The 18,085-nt window shown below is 47.6% G+C and overlaps 2 protein-coding genes across 2 annotated transcripts in view; one reads left to right on the top strand and one right to left on the bottom strand.

The window, feature by feature from the left end:
* Window positions 1-803: 803 nt before the first annotated feature.
* On the bottom strand, window positions 804-8,973 carry LOC144174335 (amidophosphoribosyltransferase-like). Its single transcript, XM_077702981.1, has 7 exons — window positions 8,691-8,973; window positions 7,159-7,429; window positions 6,819-7,074; window positions 6,182-6,412; window positions 5,561-5,688; window positions 2,549-2,770; window positions 804-1,112 (listed from the first exon to the last, which is right to left on the bottom strand). Exons 1-7 carry the CDS (start codon window positions 8,831-8,833, stop codon window positions 846-848), a joined length of 1,518 nt encoding a protein of 505 aa, XP_077559107.1. The 5' UTR covers window positions 8,834-8,973; the 3' UTR covers window positions 804-845.
* Window positions 8,974-9,122: 149 nt separating this feature from the next.
* The window catches only part of Paics (PAICS bifunctional enzyme), a 36,613-nt gene continuing 27,650 nt past the window's right edge, over window positions 9,123-18,085 (top strand). Inside the window, exons 1-2 of the mRNA XM_077702984.1 lie at window positions 9,123-9,329; window positions 13,981-14,181. Of these exons, the coding sequence (XP_077559110.1) occupies window positions 9,323-9,329; window positions 13,981-14,181 (208 nt within the window). The 5' untranslated portion in view covers window positions 9,123-9,322. The remainder of the gene's footprint in view (window positions 9,330-13,980; window positions 14,182-18,085) is intronic.

Raw genomic sequence — 18,085 nt, forward strand, 5'->3', positions numbered from 1 at the left:
CAGAGCTTTATTCTCCATCTCATCTTGTTTGTGGGTACTTAGCATACTGTGGGCAAAGTACTTAGTCGCACTTTTTGGGCATTCAGGTACGCTCCCGTAAGTTCATCAAAGGTGCTATGTACTCCCAGAGAGGTAGGGTGGGAAAACTGCTATTTGGGAGTGCGAGGTCTTGTTTACTGGCCTTGCGTACGATGGCGTCGATCTTCCAGTGTTCTTCCAGGAACGTGTTGTAAGGAGCGACGTACATTTCTCAAGATTATAAAAGCTTGAACCAGACGCAGCATGTCCTGTTCCTTCATGCATTGTTTTGGCTTGCAATGCGGTGGAGCATCCTCACGATTGGGGCGATGGAAGAGTCCAGTTTCTTGGTTAGTTGGGTGTTCTTGTAATCTGCCCGACACGTTATGCGAAGTGATGGTTGGGGTGGGATAGACCTTGATCCAATCGAACACGACACGGATGTGTGTGGTTGGATCTCTGGTGTTTTTGCACCATGAGACGCTCCAATTTCTCAGGCATGCAAGTAAGACCACGCCCTTTAACGTAGGCATGTCATTCTAAGGGATTTGACGGGAGTTGCGAGTCTCTGCCTGGTGCAAGGCAGTGCTTTGGTGGCATGAGATAGGCTAGGTTGTTGCAAGCTTAGGCAGAAAAGACAATTCTTTTCACATAAGGGCAATGAGCATGAACGATGTAATGACCCCTGCTCACCTCACCTCAAATCTTTTTTCAACCCCCTTCCGCAAAGGAACAGCATGCTGTGAACCTTACAGCGAGGGGAGTAGACAACAGCAGAGTCTTGGTAAAAGAGTGAAATCAATTTATTGCTGTTACTAAAAGTTCCGCTACCACTCGAGCTGGACGGGGTACTTGCCCGTGAGGCAGGCGGTGCAGTGGCCGACCTCACGATTTCCGCCGTTGGGGCGTTGGACGCCCTTCTGCACGGCGGTGGTGAGGCCTTCAACAGAGAGGTAGACCAGACTGGCGGCACCCAGGGTGTCCGCCAGCTGCTTGGCGTCCAGCGTGTTGGCGATCAGCTCCTCCTTGGTCGGAATGTTGATGCCCATGTAGCACGGGTAGTGCAGCGGAGGAGACGCGATGCGGATGTGCACCTGTCAAGGAAAAGTCAGTTGGGCTTTGCTTAGACATTGTCACAGACAGTCGCGATAATAAATTGGTGGTTCAGCAAACCACATGCAGGTTTCCTGCTCTTGAGGAACCCAAATGTAGTTCACCAAATGATTGGCCAGACAAACTTGTGTCCATCCTTGACTATGTTTTAAGTACGAGTCAAGCTGTTACTGGGCTTCCAACATTTTCTGGTTTCTTTGATACTAAGAGTGTCACTGACAAGTGTTGGCCACGGGTGTATTTCAGGTTTCTTAGTAGGTTGGAATAATGAAGGTTGGACTTATGTGAATGGTTTTTGAAGCAAATTTCACGAAGAGCTACCAACGATCAAAAAATGGCCTTCAAAATGCAAATTTAGAACTTCGTAAACTTAAGTCTCACCCTAAATGTGATGGTGAAGGGGAGGGCTCCGGATTAATCTAAAATTGCCTCGGAGTTTTTCACGTTGCAGCAAAAGTCACGTACATTGCAATTTAAAGTTCTGCCTCCTCAATAGAGATGACACTGACTTTGCAGCCAGCATTCCTTATTAGAACATCTTCCATCCTACTTTTTTTCTGAAGGTTATTTAGAGCACCAATTCGGGTGATGAAATCATGAAATCATTTCATGAAATCATTTACATCACATTTAGGTTGCACATTTCATATCTCATGGTTTCTTAATTTGTTCCCAGCACTCTCAGTAAATGCTCATAGCAGGGTATTTTGATACAAACTTGTCAAAACACTTCATATTGTTTTCTCAAAAATTGGAGACAGTCCCTGCCACATTGGTCCGTTGCTGACTATAACGTGAGGATTACAATTAAATTTGATGACTGCTGGCCTGAAGCAGAAATATGCACTGGCCAGACAAGTCCTGCACGCATTTAGAAAGGGGACACTGTGTACATTACCACAACACTGTTCAAACACTGAATAAAATATAAGCAGGCAGGAATATTGGTAAATGTATGGTGCTTCCAATGCGCGGATTGCCATGGAGTCTGCACCAATTAGTTGCCAATTAAACTGCTATCTTAATTTAGTTATGCACCACTTTTACTAAATAGTCTTGTTTTTTCGGCCTTCTTTGCCCTAGCACCATTAAACAGCCAGTTATCATCAGAGCTGTAAGTGCATGACGTACTTTTAATGTTGCACCTATCACCTTCTGTTCCATTGCTCGCTGAGTCGTCCTCAAATTAAGTTGAACCCTCTTTATGCCAGGTTTCTACCCTGTAGGTTAGTACCAGTGAGATGCAGCTGTCATACACTTTCTTCTCCAGGGACAATGGTAGGCTGCCATTCATTACCCGAGAATGTCTGCCGTATGCAAAAACCATAAACGTGTCTAAGCCCGAAAATATAATTCACGATAACTCCCCCGTGTTTTTGTTCCAAGGCACTTGGGGCTTGTGCAGCCCGCGACTGACCTCCTTTGCACCCGCTTCCTTGAGCAGCTTGATGATGCTGCCCACGGTGGTGCCTCGCACGATGGAGTCATCGATGAGGATGATGCGCTTCCCGCTGAAGTTGTCCGACAGCGGGCCGAACTTCTTGGCAACGCCGAGCTGCCTTAACCGGGTGCTGGGCTGGATGAAGGTGCGGCCCACGTAGCGGTTCTTGCAGAGGACCTCGGCATAGGGGATTCCCGTCTGGAAAAGTTTCGGGGGAAAACAATTCACACCACAGGACAAGTTGCCGTAACCATTGCAGCTCCTTAAGGGGGGACATGGCTCTTAACCCTTTGAGGGTCAAATTCTTTAGCGAAAAATTTCCCAAATAGTCGAATTACTTTATTGCGAATTTTGAATGTGCAAAATGTGAGAAGTCGGGAATAAATTGTACAAAAAAAAGAAAAATCAGGAACAGTACACAAAGAGACCGAGATTACCTCTTGAGCGTTGGTGATTGACAAGCTAAAAGCAACGCCAATATAGATAGAAATAAACTTTTGCCGCCCCTTCAACAGAGTGCTGATAAAGATAAAAACCAAGTTTCGCGTGCCTCCGTTGCGATCACGCAGCGAAACTGAAACTACGAAAGCGCGTTTACATGGACCGCAAAATGCACTGAAGCTAGAGAACGTGCACTGAAGCTAGAGAGCTGTTTATTTCCACAAGAATGTTGCGCAATCAAATTTCTAACACTTCTTGTAAGTCCTAGGGGGTGGCAGCGCCTCCCATTAAGCAGGCATCATCATTATGGCGCAACATTTCAAACAAAGGGTTGAAACCGTACCCATACGGCAGAGACCTTGCTGGACGGAAAACCGCTGCCGTGCATATATGGCAAAAACCCTCAAAGGGTTAAAACAGTTTCTTTTAATTTTTAAGTAAACTGTGAAACTTGTTAGTCTTGGTGCTTTTTTTTTCCCACTGATTTCAAGTATGCCATTATATTTTCAGTTGGTCAATTAGTTCCCAAGATAATTAGAGATTTGTCATTTTTGGAGGAACAGTGAACAAAACAGTGCTAGTCATGAAACTAATCTTAATACTTTCCAAAACTACCAACCCTGGTGAATGCAATTAGGGGATTGGTTTTTTTATGCACCGCTTGGAACTAATTTTACAGCTCGTGCAGTGACGTATCCTGATCAGGCCTGTTACCATCTCACAGATGGCCATTTAGTTATCTTATTCATCTCCCACTTTCATAGATGGGGCTGCAATACCGCTTAAGTATCAGTATTTGCACTTTCCTTCTGTCTGCACTTCTACAAGTGTCATACGGTTGATAGCAATTGTTTCCTAAAACGTAAGCTACGACTCGACAAACATGGTCGCGTGAGTGGCCGTGCCACTTATGTCAGTTGGCCAATGTTGTGTCAGACACGCTCAGCATATCCAATGGCTGTGTTAGGCAGTGTCAGCTGACAAAGTGCCGCACTAGTTCAATGTTTAAGTCTTTCTTCATAACTTATATTGTTTGCCCGGCCATTCTTACTGCTATAAAAAGAATATGCATTAAATATAAGCGCAAATAGCTTATTCTGCAAGCTTATAAGTAAGTCCTGGATAACTTGCATTTGCTTTTGCCAGCATCAGCCAATACTGTCACAGTTCTAGTGCGGGGAATGAGCTAGTGGGTCGCATGGTCATTCTCTTTTTTCCTAACTATGTAGCTTATTTCAGTGAAGTTTCCGTTAAAAGTTGTGTCAGTGTTATTCTAACGAGGCAGTCTTTTAAATGAACTAAACTTGCATTTTGCCTTCATGGCCCCTTTAATTAACTCATAATGGGTGCAGCAGAGGTGATCTAGTCTACTGTAACAGTGGTGACACTACTGAGGGTATTTTGGTGCTTTATTGATTTCATAGAAATTATTCACTCTGAAGCTTAATTTCTTTTTAGGACAACAGGTTTCCTAGGCTAAAAAGCTGCAATGAGCAGCTTTGGCTACACACTGCAGCCATTGTACAGATCATCCCACACATGTGACAGTTGGTAATATTTGCGCTCAAGAGAAACGCTGCTGCACTTCAGTGATTCAAACTTACTGCGAGTTTCTTGGTAATTTTAACTGCTGTACGAGTGCTTTCCTAGTCAAGCGCATTTATATCTCGCATTTATAAGCGCATTTATATTAAATCTAAAGTAATCTCTAGTCTCTCTAAGTCTCTTAAATATCTCTAAACTAAGAAATATTTTGACCTCTTAAATTTGATATTAATAAGATTGCACTGTACTGCTGGTAGATAAAATGTATAGGAAGAATCTGAGCTAGTTGGATCACACCAGTTGGATACACCAGTATTTAATCGATAAATTGTATGTTGTGCACATACAGAAAAAGTAATTATGTACTATACATTTGCACGATTCACACACCGAAAAGAGAGATGTTTAAGGCATCATTACATGTTGAATTTGTAAATTACTGTCAACAATTTGCTTATGTAGATGCACATGCTTCTATGATATTTTGACTCGTAAATTAACAAAATATACTGGTTAAAAGTTTCAAATACCGTCCATCAACATGGAAATGCCGCGTGTTACTTGCAAATTGTATTTAATCGACTACAGCTTATACCGTACACTGCAGCAAAGGATGAACCAGGTGTTTCCTTTAAACACTTCATTACCTTCTCTGAAACTTGCTCATCACAGTAGCTATGGCAACGTTCTGCTTAGCACAAGGAGCAAGTTAAATCCAGGTCGCAACAGTTTTTCGGCAGGCAAAAAACATTCATACGTATAAATTTCTTCACATGTTACAAATCAGCAGGTGGTCTAAATTAATCCGTAGACATCCTCTATGGCACACCTCGTAGCCAAGCCGTAGCCGTAACTTTAGCTATTTCACATTTAACCCTGACTTGAAGATCGTTGAGTTTATCATAGGCTAAGTGCCAAGCCAATCAAGTGTGTCTAGTTTAGCCAAGCATTTTCACGGAAATGGTATGCGAGCAGGCACAAGGGTCCTGTTCTAGCACTTACCATTTCAGAAAACCCAAGCGCTGCAGGTGTTGCAGACTCTGGCACTGTGCTCACAATGTCTGCTTCCACTGGTGCTTCCCGTGCCAGCTGCTTTCCACATTCTCTTCGTACCGAATAAACCATTTGACCTTGAACAAGAAAGATGAATTTTTGTCATAAAACAGTGAGAAAATTCTTATTTCACAATTGAATGTGATTTATGCTTGAAATCAAGCAAAAATGTGCTTTATACGTTGAAATGCACAAATTTACATACATTGGTACAAAATTTACTAACACAGGTGCGTATTTCACGAACATGCAACTTTGTTTTACGAATATATATATTATGAATGTACATATATATTAATGTATATATATACAAATGTGCATATATACAAAAAAATATATTATGAATGTAAATAGAGTAGACTCCCATTAAGACAAATTCGGAGGGACCGCAAAAATTTGTTCGTATTATCAGAAATGTGGACGTCACAAGAGAGCAAAAATGTTTGTTAACCATAGTGTTCGTCTTAACAGAGTTTATCTTAACGGGAATCCACTGTGCTCTGCGCTGCCCGATAGGCAAAGTTGTACGCTTTTTGCGTGCCTCAAGAAAACATATCCGATTACACTTACCTTCAAAGATGCTGTCTGGCCTCGCAAAGTAGACGTATTCGAAAATGCAGAAAGCTGGCGGCGCAGTGTAGGGCCTTGGCACCACGCAGACAGATTTGGGCCCGTGTTTCGTAATCTCCACGATTTCACCAGGCAGCACTTCGCGGTAAAGCACTCCGCTGACAGACTTGAATGCGCAAGACTCCGAGGACACGACCCAGCCCTCATACTCCGACTGTGGATTGCTTTTGTCTGAAACAAAGTAAAAAAAAAAAAATGAACTGCTTGAGATACATTTAAAAACAACATAAAACAATTCTCAACTGTTAGTTTATAGCATTATAAAGAAAAAGGGTTAAAAAAAGTTGGAAAAAGTTCAGAACAGTCCATGTTCCAATATTAATGTCATTATGACAAATGAAAACCTCAGGAGCGGCTTATTTAGGTGATCTATTTTCAATTGCTACCAGAAGTATAACATAGTCCTTTCATAATCCCATATCATAAAATCATAGTCCCTTTATATCATAATCTCTTAAATGTGTCGTAAAGCAATTGATTGGCATCAATGCGACACAACGAAGAGACAAGCAACTCACTTGAATCACCACACATTTTGCAGAAAATAAAATAATGTAATAGGAAGTAGAACAATTACTTTTGATTCCACTGGGCGGAACCAGGACTCCTATACTCAGTGGTCTGTTGCCGAAGGGGTCCCGAACGGCGTAGATGGTGTCGTCGTACATCATGATGAGTGAATATGCCGTGGGCGTCAGGGACATGAGGTGCCGAATGCGAGCTGGCCAGTTAGGCCCATCTTCCTCCTCTCCTGTGGGGGGCGGCTGGCTCAGGATTTGCATGATGAGCTCAGAATCCGATCCCGTTGTCAGGCCCACACCCTTGTTCAGGATCTGCAGAAAGAAGGTTTCGCACATTGTGAGCACTGCGGAGTAAGGAAGCTCGTTTCCAATGCCACCCTAGAAGTTCATCCTCACCTTCCTGCGGAGGGTCAAGGCGTTGACCAGCTCTCCATTGTGGGCGATGGCAAGCAGGCCGTGGTTGGTATGTACAACGAAGGGTTGGGCCAGCTCGTGCTCAGACCCACCGGTGGTGGAGTACCGGGTGTGCCCCACCCCAAGGTTCCCCTTCAGCTTGGTCATGGAGTCCTCGTTGAAGACGTTGCTCACTAGGCCCATGCCCCGGTGGACGGCAAACTTCTTCAGGCTCTCGCCTTGACTCGTGACGATGCCGGCACTTTCCTGTCCTCTGGGAATGGGATAAACAAGCCTGTGCTCAGAACCAAAACACAAACACCCAAGCCATTTAAAAGAAACACGAACAATGGAGCGCACAGCCTCCGACGCATGTTGCACCATCTGGCTGCAAAGTCAGTAAACTGCGTGCATGCACACTTCTTTGAGAGTGTGGCCTACATTTATGGGATATGCTTGATCAAGGAGCATCGCCGGTCATTCATTTTGAGGCACCTTTTTGCGCTGCGTCGCCACTGAGCAAGATGATCATTGAAGAGCATCATGCTAGCTGCAATCAGCTGCGCGCTTAGCTGTCGAATGTAGTAGATAACAGGATGCTCAGTGGTGGCACAGCATAAAAAGAAGCCTCAAAATAAGTGACTGGCACCGCTTCTTCATCATGCATGTCCCCTACCTGTAGGCCACACTCTCAAACGCTCTTGAATAACTACGCATGCACACAGTTTACTGACACTGCAGCCAGACGGTACGGCATGCGTCAGAGCCTCCGTGCTCAGTTGTTCGTATTTGTTTTATTCCCCCTGTATCTGCACTGCCTGAACCAGTTGTGTACTTCATCTGCACCAATTGTCCTTATAATTCGTATTCATTGGAGCCATTAGTGACGATTGGTCACAGGACGCATACACGTTTAATCTAGGTCGTTTTCCCTCATTCTCCAATTCAGCTTGAAGGTCGTGTGGTGCCACATATTTTTTACATTTTTTCCGTCACTTGAAAAAGGCGCTGGCTGGGAATTTCCACAATTGGCAATGCCCTCAATCAACTTGCTGCTTCTCTCATGTGCCTTTTCTGCAAAGCCCACAATTTACAGACGTTATTAAGCGTCGCTGCACGCATACGGGTTTTCGGACTTTCAACAGCTGTTTCAAACAAATGGCGCCTTAGGTGACGTCACAGTCGTCACCGTTGGTTTCGCTTTCGGTGCGCGCCTGCTGAGCGTCAAGGGCACTTTTTGCTCGTTTTAAAACTACTTTTCACACATTTAGCGTAACGCGCGTCTAATTTAGCTCATTTTGAGCTTATTTTCACGCTTGCGGAAAAGCAGCGCACGGGTGCTCATCGGGCCTCAGCTCAGCTGCATCTTATCGGTCCTTATCATCGCCTTATGCCCCCCCAGAGTGGGCCGATGGTCTGCGTCACTGGCTTCGCGAGCCGGCGTTTGGCGATAAGCGCTGTTCTTCCACTGTCCCCTAATGAAGCGCGCAGCTTCAAAAAAAAAAAAAAGCGCTTTCTTAGGGGACAATTCTCACCTGTGCTGCAAGGCGACAAGCCCGAGGCAGATTATGTGGCTCACGTCCAAGTTGCTCGGCCACTCGCCGCTGGCGATGCAGCCGAACACTCCGCATGCCTCCCGAAGTTCGTGCTCTTCGTCGAACTGCACTTCTCGGGCCATGGTGTTCGGAACAACGGGCGCTCACGCAGGCTTCGCGGCTGCCGCAGCGGACGGTGCCCGAAACCGCGCGCGGCGTCGGCTGAGAAATCTCTTCTCTGGGCTAGTGGCCGCCGCCACCGCAATCGCCAAGCACGTGGTGCCATTTCACCCTCCTCGCCGACACGCTGGCTCGGCAGGCCCTCGCCAGTAGTTTTGCGGCGATATTCTTCCGCGATAAAGATCCCACCGGCAAGGTTAGCGCGCTCGCCCCGGCGCCTATCAGTTGCGGTCGCCTGACGTCTTCGAGCCCCCTCGCCGCCGCGCCCTCCCCCGCTGCGTCCTCTCCGGACGGGACTATTTGCGCGGCTGCGCTGAGGCCACGTGCTGCTCGCAACTTGCTCCGCTTCTGCTGCGCGATCCGATTTACAGCTGCCCGTCAGAGTCTGCACAGCTCTTGTTTTAGGAAGGACACTTTCTTTGTCCCGCACGTCCCTCAAGGTCGCCGACAACATGGCCAGTGAGTACTCGAACTTGCGGAACGCGGCGTAGGAAAAGCGCGCCACTTCTCACGCTCTTCGACCGTCCGTAGTAACCTGAGGCCTCCGGCGCTTTTCGAACTCCCGCGCCCCCATCGCGTCGGTGGCAACTGACACCTGCTCGCGTGCTAGGCGCGATTTCCGGTCGTGTTTACTGCGTCAAAGACGCACCTTTGCTGCCTTTACTGCTGAGTGTAACTGCGTCGAAGACGCGCCTTCTATGTCTTTGCCGCTGAGAAACCCGTCTGCAAGCTTGTTTGTCTACCCCCGTCTGGGTGGGTGTGGCCTTTGCCCGTTTCCCGCCCACTTATGCGCGGTTTATTCAAAAAAGACGAAACGCAGCGCTGTTAAAACCGGATTTAGGAGTGCTCTGCCGCGTTTTTGCACGTTCGACTAGAGATCTTCGCTCCCTGTTTTTGTTATGAACTGCATAAAGCCCCTCCATACTGACCGTGATGGAGGGCTTTAGAACTGCAAGGGGACACTTCTCGATTCTTCCTTCTATGGCACGTTCTCGCTCACGTAAAAATACACCCGTTGTAAATGTGCGCTAGCCGCGCGAGCTGCTGTTCTTATTTTTATGGCGGTTTGCTGCTGCTGCGAACTACCATGTTCATAAAAGCTGAAACAAGCTGAACGTACATGAGGATTTTTTTTTTTCCCCTAAATTGCACCTTCAGCGCACAAACTGTTTTTTTTTTTTTCCCTCACAATTGCGGCGCATGTTTTGGCTGGCGCTCCAGCCAAATTCAGAGTACCGACCGTTGCGTATGCTAAGCTGTACAGGTGCCGTCAGAACTTAAGTAATTGGAGCACGGGAGCTGTGGCCAAACCGCATAGGAGCGTCGTGTAGCTGCACCGGCGGTAAACGAAACGAGCAGAACACGCATGCGCGCCATCCTAGCCCATCTATAATTTTCAACCCACTTATTTTAACGCGGCTTCTAGCATTATTCGCAGCATACTGGTCTCAGCGATGGCGCTGATAGCAGAGGCGGTATCTGGCAGCGTCGCTCATACAATTTCAGCGCGCGCTAACTGCTAGAGAAGCGGAGCAATCGCAGGGATCCAAAGTGACATTTTTTTTTCTTTTCTAATATTTTTAGTAGGGTCTGCTATCAGCGCCATCACTGAGACCAGTATGCTGCGAACAGCGCTCGAATCCGCGTTGAAGAAGTGGGTTGAGAAGCATAGAGGGGCTATCGGCGTCGGCACGCGTGCGTGTTCGACTCCTGTAGTTTACCGCCGGTGCAGCTACACGGGGCTCCTATGCGGTTCGGCCACAGCTCCCGTGCTCCAATTACTTCTGACGGCACCCGTACGTGGTAAAGAGTAGCCTGATTACCGAAGATTTCGCATTCAAACTTGATGCGAAGTTTGAATTTCGGGAGCCCAGCTTTCGCAGTTCTTTTCATCGAGAGGTGTCGAGTGAAAACTACCCGCCGTGGTGGCCTCAGTGGCTAAGGCGTTGCGCTGCTGAGCACGAGGTTGTGGGTTCGATTCCCGGCCGCGGCGGCCGCTTTTCTGATGGAGGCGAAAAGCAAAAACGCCCGTGTGTTCGAGATTTCGGCGCACGTTAAAGATCCCCAGGTGGTCAAAACTAATCCGGAGCCCTCCACTACGGCGCGCCTCATCGCCTGCGTTGCGTCGGCGCGTTCAACCCTACAATCGATCGAGTGAGAACTGTCAATGAGTCTTGACTGAGTGTGCTGCTGTACGTACAAGGTTGAAAAGCAAACAATGAATTCTAAACACCTGTCTAATCGAATGTTTCGAATTTTAAACGAACCCATTGCGAACCTGCAATGAGACATAATTTCCGCCGGCCGGTGCTTACCTGACGCCAGGGGTTTATCCAGAATTACGATTTTTTTTTTGGGGGGGGGGGGGGGGGGGGGGGAGGGGGGGGTATAAATTTGAGTGGGGTGCTCGTGGTTGTGGAATTTTTGAGGGGGGGGGGGGGGGGGTCGAAATCCTCCTGGGGGTTGTTAGGCGGGGGTGGGGGGGGGGGGGGTATATAAAATCCTGCCTGACGCCCATGTAGTACTGCTGGGAAGGGGACAAGGGCAAAAAAGCACAATTTGTACCGCTGTCTTCATCCCCATCCCCTTTCCTCCACTTTTTTCCGCTCATATTTGTTCGTTGTTTTGCATCTTTTTACCATGTCATTCATTCAAGTTATAAAATCGTGATCAGCATTTTTCAGTGTACCGTGCAATAAAAACGCCCGATTCGAGAAAGCATATTATCCTTGCTTGTATCATACTAGAACGAGCTTTCACACCGCAACGTACAGGCTTAATGTAATAACAGCTGGGACGCAAAACCACTTCACGTACACCTCTGAAGGTCGTTTCAGTGAAACGATCGAAACCGGTTGGCTCACTCGCACACTGTTTGGATAGGTACTGTTTGGACCAGTCTACTTTGCATTTATCAAGTGGGCATCGTGTATAGTAAGCCTCACAAGGACGAGGAAACGGGAAGGAACGTGTTTTGTGCGTAGCCCGTACGTAAACATCGTCGGTCGGGACAGTGATCAATCGACGACAGGCCAGTCCCCTTTGCCCTAGTTTGTTACCACATAGCACGCGTTTGAAGTGCTTCCTTTTCTGCGCGTTATGCGATCTGTGACACAGGAACTGACTTTGTGCAGAGAAAAAGGACCTAGAAATTTTGTTATGAACTAAACGAGTTAGGGAGATGGAGTGGCCACAGACTGGTGGCTTGCGCAGAAGTTTAAATCTCGCGTCTTTTTTTTTATTATTATTCGTTTCCTAATCTTCTAGTCCTTTTTCTTTAATTGCCAGGGTTTTCATTGCTGTCAAAATTGTTCGCGCGTGCGTATTTGTAACCTTTACTTATCGTTACTCAACCATCAGGGGCTCAAGCCTGTCAGTCTAGGGAGGACAGGTAGGCCGCAGTATTTCTCGCTTCCCTCTTGTTTTGATGGAGATCAAAATTTTTAAATGCGTAGCATTCTTTGCCGAGTACCCCCACAGCCAGGACCGCGTAATGCCCTGCATTTCCACAAAATGCAGATATCGTGGAAGTTCCACCCACCCGTATCGTTGTAATAGCGTGAATGGAGATAACGGGTCGCACGAAATTTTGAAAAACTAAAAAATTACAAATATAAAAAAATTACGAAAAAGGGCGAAACGTGTAACGCCCTGCATTTCCACAATAATGCAAATTTCGCAAAAGTTCCGCCTCTAATCGTTATAATAAGGTATATGGAGATAAGTGGTCTAACAAAATTATGAAAACCTAAAAAATTAAGAAAAGTATACTAACATGCGAAAAATGGCGAAGCGTGTAAAGGCCCGCATTTCCTCAATAATGCGGATTTCGCGAAAGTTGCAAAGTAATCGTTATAATAGCGTAAACGGAGATAATTTAACGGACGAAATTTTGAAGAACTAGAAAATAAGAAAATTTTAAAATTACAGAAAATGGCAAACCGTACAACGCCCTGCATTTCCACAATGCAGATTTTGCGGAAGCTCCAGCTGTAGTGGTTATATTAGCGTAAACGGAGATAATTGGTCGGACGGAATTTTGAAAAACTAAAAAAATAAGAAAAATACAAAAATAACGGGAAATGCAAACCGTAGAAAGCCCTGCATTTCCACAATAATGCAGATTTCGCGGAAGTTCCGTCTGTGATCGTTATATAATAGCGTAAATGGAGATAAGTTGTCGAACGAAAATTTGAAACCGGGATTTAGAAAAACCAAAAAATTTAGCTGTAAAGAACTCAGGCTTAAGGCAAGCGGCAGAAGAATGCTACGCATTAGTAGACAATTCTCCGAATTTCTGCAGAATTTTTTTTATTATTCAGTTTAGGTTTTCAAAGATTCAACATTTCAAGCTGTGGGACGCCAGTAGCGCCCTCATTCTTGTCGGCGCCATTTTTAGTTGTGCCTCCACTTCAGTTGTGCCCTCTAGTGCACTGCATACAGTTTAAACGAAATTGACATATTTACGTTCAGCTGCATTGTGCAGTTCAAACTACGTTGTTCTTTAATTATTTCTGCGCAAAAATACCAGCCGCCCTTGGTTTACACGCGCTCTACCAAAGCGGAAGGATAGCCGGGCTTAACTGCTTTTGCATGCCCAGTGAGCGAACACGCGTAACATACGCCATGGGACGATGCCAGAGCCCACCTGACTGGCTGCTGCGATTTTATAACTTCCCACCTGATTGGCTGCTATACTTTAGGAGAACTTGTCGTTTTTGCTCATGGAGGAAAGCTGTTCTACTTCTCATCATGCCTCCTGGCTCGGCTGTCAGCCTTGTTGCGGCCAGATATATTACGCTGCGCCCACGGTATACACTAACAAATGCTTGTTTGTGGGATAGTTGCCAGTCTTAAATTCAAACTCAGCGTGTGATGCATACTTAGACAAGAGACGCTAACGTATGGTTTGTGCGCACCAACGCACGGTTTGTCGGTTAAATGCCCCTGTCCCTTGTCTAAGTATGCAGCGCACGCTGAGTTTGAATTTAAGGTATATAGGCATTCGTTTTGACACGCACTCAAGAACCACACGTCGCGCCAAACGACACTCGGTGCATCTTCGGGGAGTGTATATATAGTATATGGTTGTCGCCGACCTCCCGTGCAGGTGGTCTCCGCCTGGGCAAGAAGGTGATCGAGGGCAAGACCAAGGTGGTCTACGAGCTTCCCGACGAGCCGGGCAACGTGGTGCTGGTCTCCAAGGACCGCATCACTGCCGGGGACGGGGCTCGCGCCCACGACCTCCAGGGCAAGGCGGCCATCTCCAATGCCACCGCTGCCAGCATCTTCACCCTGCTGAACGCTGCCGGTCAGTGACTGTCATCCCGTTCCGCGTCTTCGTCTGTCAGATAAAACTGTGTGACACGATGAAGCTTTATGTTAATTTGCTTAGAAGTATCCCAAATCAGAAAGCCCGGCGGCCTTTCGAGTCGAGCTGTCAATAAGGCGACGGATGGGCCCAGCTGGTAAAATTACGCATAGGAAAAGTTTTCGGGCGTTATTAGGCAGGTTCATTCAGATGTACAAGCACGTCTAACTTGGTTCATTTGCGTCATTAAGCGAGTCTGGCTCTCTTTGACGTGGGCGTAATGACTAGGCATAAATTCGATTTTTGGATCTCTCGAGTGTTTTGCACACTTTCGCACTGCTCGGGATGGCAACAACTAAACTTACGTGGTGTTGAGGTGGCTACACCGCTCTCCGCTGTTTTCTTTGTGCGCTTACATCGCCCCTAACGCCGTATCGCCCATCTCACACACTACTCGAACGCAGAGCAAACGCTCAGGCAATCGCGTATGCATCCCTCTAGCGTTTTTTTTTTATTTCAAATTCGGATATCGTGAACGGGCTGCGCCGTTTTCTAGACGAACATTTCGGTACATACAATGCGAGAAAAAAAAACTACGCAACAAATTCAACGTTAGAGTGCACAGCAGAATTCGCTTTGCTTGCCGAATCTCACTGCTTTTTTTTTACGGCACAGTACATGCACTGCAGCTCAAGTACTCTCTACATTGCGCGGAGAAATTGCCACTTTAACCGCGATAAGCGCTTCCCCAGACCGTCCGTCTGCGATCTCGCTTGTGCAGCGCGGGAGCGGGCTGTTGTCTTGGCTAGATGACACTCGAGAGGAAGGGCCTTATCGGCTCGGGCTGTCTCGGGCGATAAAAAGTCGTCTGGCAGAGAGCTCTCCAGTTCCACCCCCCTCTGCCCCGTCTCGAACTCGATTGCTGCAGAATGTAACGGGGGCGCGAATGAGAACCGCACGTGTGATGAGAGGCAGATAAAGCGCGGCTTGCCTTGTAGTGCGGCTAAGGAGCAGTTGCACCCCCAGAATTTTCTCATCTTCGAACCACGCGTCCGACACTTCTAAAAACATCGCCGCAGGCGGGCTTCACCGCAACGCACGAGGATGACGAGTATGCAAAGAAGTAGAATCTGCGCAGTGACAAAGTGCAGTGCGTGCATTTTCGCTTTTTGTCCCTGGGTAGATTTTATTATGTACTCTGATCGCATGCTGGGCCCCGTCATTCGCCAAATTCGCGCATTTGGTCACGCTAATTTGTTCTCTAGCGTTGTGGGGAAGTCCGCCGGAGGCGACTTTTCCCTGTTTAATGGCCCTGGGACGCCTCGGTAATAGTTTTAGCACTCCGTCTGTTCCGTAGTTACCGTATTGACCGGGACCCGACTGCGCCTGCGCGCGCGGGAAGGGCGAAGAGGACACCCCCCCACAGAAACGAATGCGCGAGCATGGCGAAGGCCGGCCCGCGGAACTAATCCACCCTACCGGAATCAATGCGCAAGTGCACATCCGGGTCCCGGTCAACACGGAGCATACGGAGTGCCAGAACTCTCTAATAGCCTAGCATAGCGTGTTTCGTATGTACCGTGCGTACCGGTCCCGCCTGCGCGCGCAGGCATGGCGGAGGGCCGTACCCCACCGGAACGAATGCGCGCGCATGGCGAGGCGGGGGGCGGCCGTCAGCGGAACCAGACACCCTGCAGGAACGAATGCGCTCGTGCCCTGTCATGTTCTGGTACATAACGGTACACGCGGAAGTGACGGAACACACGTTTCGCTAAAACTCAGCGGAGAACCGGTCCCGCTGCGGTACCCGGTCGGCGACGGGCGCTACTGCGCATGCGCGCAGGCGGAAAATCTGTTTGTGCGCTTGCGGAGCTGTAGCGGGTACTGTACCGAGCCCGGTTCTCTGCTGTGGTATTACTAACCCCGAGCCGACTAATTGGCTGCAAGCTATTGCCCAATCCCCGCTTCAAACGCTTAAAATGTTGCGGCACTCTCGGCTAATTAAATCGGGAATTTTTCGAAACCGCCTTCGCAGCATTACTGCACACAAGGAAGAAGTAAGGTAGCGTTCTCAAAAAAAAAAAAAAAAAAAAAAAAGAAAAAGAAAGAAAGAAAGAAAACGATGACAAGGAAGCTGCACGCCAGAGAGCTCTCGTGTGTCGTTTTGTTGATAGCTGCTTTTTTATATCACTGACATTCGAGGTGTCGCAGTGAAGACTATACTTTGAAATGAAACTGGTTTTTATAACTGGAAAGTTGCCATCATTTCAAGATGGGAACCAACTACGAACGTTCCGTATAGCGGTGGCAGGCCTCAAGCGACTCCCTGTCGCTACAAATTTAGAGCACGTACCACTCGAGCGAGACTGAAACGGGAACCACACAGACCCGCACAAAACACGGCGGTGCATCCGGGCGGCAGTTGCGGTGGCTGCAGGTACATTTAGTTCGTCAACCGAACGAATTCTTGACGACGTTGCTTCTGACCATGGTTCTTTAACTCACATGTAGCGTCCGCCGTCCGTCCGCAACATCTCAGCGCGCAGGTGCGCCCTCTCCCCCACTCCTCCTCTCCCGCATCACGCTACCCTCCTCGCTCTCAACAGGTCCGCACCCCTCCCCCTACACTATATAAAAAAAATAATAGTTATCGGCGCCTGGTTTCGATCCCACGACCCTGTGGGCGGAACGCGAGGTACATGGTGCTCTTCCCACTGCGCCACAAAAGCGACACAGAATGAAAGGGTACGAACGCACCTTATATCCTTGACTCATTCTAACTACGTCAAGAAGCTGCTGATACACGGCAGCAGTTGCATCGATCTCGTCTTCACCAGTTGCTGCAACGCACGACCACTGCTTAAAGACCCCTTAACAGTACACTTTAGCGACCACAAAGCCGTCGTTCTCAGCGTTCAATACAACGACAACAGCAACAAATAAATAAATAACGACTTACAACAACCTACTCCTTGCCTTCACTTCTTGCGTCACAAAAAAAGAAAAAGAAAAATTGGGCCCATCTCTCCACGAGGGGGGACTCGAGTCGCAAAATCACGAAAGTAATTGTTAATATATGAAAGAAATAATAATAATTAATAGTAATAAGCAATAATAGTTAACTCATTCACTACCACCCCACCACCACCCCCCAAACACTAACGTTAACGCAATACACCCACCCCCTTACGCGACGCATTTACTCGAGTCCCCCTCGTGGGGAGATAGGCCCAATTTTTTTTCACTTGCTTGTTGTAAGCATACATGGGGCCAAGGTACCATCATCAGCTTATCGGTGCGATGTTTCTGACAGACTTTTCTACCTCCTTATATCTACGTATCACTTACCCCCACCCCCCACCCCAAGCCAATTTTGTCGCCATTCCTGACCGATTGTGTTTTGTTTGCGGTTCTGACCTGGCCCCTAGCCTGGTACTCGCGTGGAGCGATACCAAAGCTACAACGATCTAAAGCAGCAGGCTAGTCAAATTGAGATCATGGCCTCCGGTATTTTGTCAGGCCGAGGTCGCGACTTTCAAGAATGAAGGGCGGTAAACATCAATGCTTGTTCAGGATTAGGGCGCTATCTTGACCGAAAGTCTGGTATTCGCTCTCAAATGGCAAATCCCCCAAGTCGAGAACACGTCCGCGAGTCGCCTGGGCGGTTGCTGGTGTTTCCCCTCGCTCTAATTGGCGCGCGTCAGCATAATTGTTTCAATATCGACCTCCTCCGTGTTTTCCTCATTACACACGTATCTGCGTTGAACGGAAGGGACGGGAAGGAATGGTGTGGTGGTGTTTTCGGCAACCGATGCACTGCAAAAGACGTTGTAAGCATCCCTGTAGCTGCATCTTTGTAAACACGTCCATAACGCAAAGAAAAAAAGAGGGCGGGCGAGGGGAG

This window comes from Haemaphysalis longicornis, unplaced genomic scaffold (assembly GCF_048455015.1).
Source record: "Haemaphysalis longicornis isolate Haplotype H1 unplaced genomic scaffold, Haemaphysalis longicornis Haplotype H1 scaffold_3, whole genome shotgun sequence".
In the NCBI taxonomy this organism is placed as follows: Eukaryota; Metazoa; Arthropoda; class Arachnida; order Ixodida; family Ixodidae; genus Haemaphysalis; species Haemaphysalis longicornis.

What these genes read in the sequence shown, in the direction of transcription:
- LOC144174335 (XM_077702981.1), bottom strand. Translation starts at nt 8,833, where the DNA reads ATGGCCCGAGAAGTGCAGTTCGACGAAGAGCACGAACTTCGGGAGGCA. An exon ending in TCCGCCCAGTGGAATCAAAA is followed by an intron (nt 6,413 to 6,818) that starts GTAATTGTTCTA and finishes ACTTTGTTTCAG; the next exon opens with ACAAAAGCAATCCACAGTCG. An exon ending in AGGAAGCGGGTGCAAAGGAG is followed by an intron (nt 1,113 to 2,548) that starts GTCAGTCGCGGG and finishes TTTCCTTGACAG; the next exon opens with GTGCACATCCGCATCGCGTC.